The 3,186-nt window shown below is 36.1% G+C and overlaps 1 protein-coding gene across 1 annotated transcript; it reads left to right on the top strand.

Moving 5' to 3' along the window:
* Positions 1-373: 373 nt before the first annotated feature.
* Positions 374-3,186, top strand: LOC141715077 (uncharacterized). The gene is made up of 6 exons (XM_074518562.1): positions 374-568; positions 650-1,073; positions 1,260-1,342; positions 1,552-1,928; positions 2,037-2,226; positions 2,701-3,186. The coding sequence occupies exons 1-6, from the start codon at positions 374-376 to the stop codon at positions 3,184-3,186; spliced, it is 1,755 nt and encodes a 584-aa protein (XP_074374663.1).

Consider the following 3,186-nt stretch of genomic DNA (forward strand, 5'->3'; position numbering starts at 1 on the left):
TAAAATGAAATATTTTGATAGAAATCATATCTGTGGGACTGAAGTGATGAATTATAGTTTGAGGTTGGCTTTGTGTCTAAAGAAAAGGGACTCCATGTTGAGACAAAAAGCAAGGATCCACTGGAGATTATAAGGAGATAAAAATACTAGGTTTTTTCACAAAGTAATTCAGAAAAGGAGATTTAGAAATAAGAATGATAAAATTATTGTGGGGGATAGGTTGGTAAGTGATTCTAAGGCAATCTAAAATGTCTTCTGCAAGTATTTTAGGGAGATTTATAATAAGAAGAAATTGGAGGTTTTTCAGTTGGATTCCTTGTTTTGCATAAGGTTGAATGATGAGGAAGTTGGTTAGTTGGAGCAGGATTTTAGCATGGAGGAGCTGGGGTTTGCCTTGAAATCTTTTAGCAATGACAAAGCTCCAGGGCCTGATGGGATTACTATGAGGTACATTAAGGAATTTTGGGTGTTTTTGAAAGAAAAAATTCTTGAAGGGTTCATCTCTTTTGCTAGATTAGGTGTACTTCCATCTGGTTGCAACTTTTCATTCATTTCTCTTGTTCCAAAGGTCAGGGTTCCAATATTGTTAAAAGATTTCAGGCCAATTAGTTTAATTAACAGTGTTACTAAGCTGTTAACTTAAGTGTAGGCTCAAAGGCTTAGTAGGATTTATGACAAGTTGATAGATGTTAATCAATTTGGATTTGTGAAGGGGAGACAGGCTGCAGAAAGTATAATATTAGTTAATGAGGTTTACCATACTTTGAAGTCTTTTAAAAATCAGGGTGTTATATTAAAGTTGGATTTTGAGAAGGTTTTTGACACTGTCAATTGGAATTTTCTCTTCAAAACTATGGAGTGTTTAAGTTTAGGCAGTAATTGGATAAAGTGGATGCATGATTTATTCAAGTCAATCAGGATCTCTGTTCAGACTAATGATTACCCCTCTAAGGAGTTTAGTATTTCAAATGGACTTAGACAGGGGGATCTTTTATCTCCAATGCCTTTTAATTTGGCAGGAGAAGTGCTAAGCCAAATGCTTAATAAGGCAGCTAAGTTGGGATTGATTGAGGGTTTGTAGATCAAAAAAGAAGGAAGGACAATTATACATTTGCAGTTTGCTGATGACACAATTGTGTTTTTAAATGGTAGTTTGCATTCAATCAAAGGTGTTTAAAGAGTATTGCAATGCTTTCAATTACTATTTGGACTGAAGATTAATTTTCAAAAGAGTAATCTATATTCTTGCCATTTTCCAGAAAATGAGTTGGATTTGTTTGCAGGTATACTTGGATGCAAGGAGGGTAAATGGCCCTTGTCTTATTTGGGAAGTCAAATTGGGGTCAGTCCTAGAAAATTTATATTTTGGAAACCTTTGTTTGATAAGTTCAGAAATAAACTTGTCAATTGGAAGAGAGATAGTCTTAATCAGGCTGGAAGGTTGTCTCTAGTGAAATCAACCCTGGATAGTCTTCCAATATATTGGTTCTCTTTTCATAAGGTTCCTGCTGGAATATGCAATTGTAAAAAATTATGAGGGATTTCTTTTAGGGTAATGCTTCTAAGGAGGAGGGTGTTAAGGTTAAGAAAATGCACCTTAAAGCTTGGAATATGATTTGTAAGCCTAAGAAATTGGGTGGTTTAGGCTTGAGTTCATTGCAACAGAGGAACTTAGTTTTACTGTCCAAGTGGTGGTTTAGATGGCAGGCTGAGAGGAAGTTAAGTTGGAATGTTTGGCTAAGAGAAAAGTATGGCAGTGAGTTATGGCTTAGACTGGATAAGTGGAGTAATCCAATGTCATGTTCAGTGGTTGTGAAGGATGTCTTATCAGTAGTTGCTTCTCTGTCCAATTTTTGTCCTTTAGGCCTAGATAGTTTGAAGTGGGAAGTGTCTGATGGTGAATCAACATTATTTTGGGAAGACTTATGGTATCAGGATAAGGCACTTTGTGATAAATTTAATAGACTTTATAATTTATCCAATTTAAAGTATAGGGAAATTTGCATCTTCAAGGTATTGTGGGATTGTTATGACAGGGATGAAGAAGTTTTCTGGTCTAGGAAACTAAGAAGCTGGGAGTTGGATGAGTTGAAAGAGCTGGATAAGATAGTGGGGTCATTACAGCTTAGTTGTAATCCTGATGTGTTAATTTGGATTCTTTTGGGTGATAAGTTTAGCTGCAAAGCAGCTTACAATCTATTAAGTGAAGAAGTTGCTCATTCTGATGTACTTTGGGAAGTCATTTGGAAAATATAAGGTTCCCGAAACTGTGAAATTATTTCTATGGAAAGTGCAGTTCAAGATAATCCCTACTAAAGTTTGGTTGGCTAGCAGAATTTGTAATTTGGAGATAATAAGACCTGTTTGTTGTGTAACTTGGAGGATGAATCAATGGATCATTTGTTTTGGGAATGCTCCTTTTCTAAGAAAGTCTGGATCTTTGTTCTAAGTTGGTGGGGGATGGTATCTAAGACTTGTGTAGTAGATTTGGAGTCCATGTGGGGATCTAGGAACCTATTTGATCAGGAAAATATTAAGCAAGTATGGACTATTGTGTTGGTGTCTACTATATGGACTATTTGGTTGCACAGGAATCAGTGTTATTTTCATGAGAATTCTCTTAGTCTAGGTCAAGTAATTTTCCTGGTACAAAGTCGAGCTATGGAATGGAGCTTGGCTAATGGAGTTCTAAGTTCGTAGAGAATTCAATGGTGGGACAATAATCCAGTTGGGGTTGTCACTGCTAGTGATAAAGATTTTTGGTGGAATCTGATCTCTCAAGGGGGTCATGATATTGTAGCTTTTATTGATGGGAGTTTGAGTACTAGTGCAAAAGATTCAATTGCAGCAGGAATTGGGGGTATTGTTTATGATAAATCAGATGGGAATTTGTTACATTTTGCTGGACCATCTATAGCTTCCAGTGATTTTGAAGTGGAGTGCTTTGCTTTGGAAACTTTGTTCAGGATCTTAAAGGATAGTTGTTGGAAACATAGTCATATTTTGGTTCTTTCAGAATATAAGCAGTTGGTTAATCAAGTGGATGTCACTGATATGCAATATAAGTTATGGAATTGCAAGGTGTTAACTGTTCAAGTGAAGCACATTGTGAGAGAAATGAATGGAGTGGTTGATGGAAATGCGAGAAGAGGTGCTCGTCTCAGTAATTTGGAGATAAGTAGTTAA

Source organism: Apium graveolens, chromosome 3 (genome assembly GCF_009905375.1).
Source record: "Apium graveolens cultivar Ventura chromosome 3, ASM990537v1, whole genome shotgun sequence".
NCBI classification, from domain to species: domain Eukaryota; kingdom Viridiplantae; phylum Streptophyta; class Magnoliopsida; order Apiales; family Apiaceae; genus Apium; species Apium graveolens.

What these genes read in the sequence shown, in the direction of transcription:
- LOC141715077 (XM_074518562.1), top strand. Translation starts at nt 374, where the DNA reads ATGGAGGAGCTGGGGTTTGCCTTGAAATCTTTTAGCAATGACAAAGCT. An exon ending in TAAGTTGGGATTGATTGAGG is followed by an intron (nt 1,074 to 1,259) that starts GTTTGTAGATCA and finishes GCCATTTTCCAG; the next exon opens with AAAATGAGTTGGATTTGTTT. An exon ending in TTATTTTGGGAAGACTTATG is followed by an intron (nt 1,929 to 2,036) that starts GTATCAGGATAA and finishes TTGTTATGACAG; the next exon opens with GGATGAAGAAGTTTTCTGGT.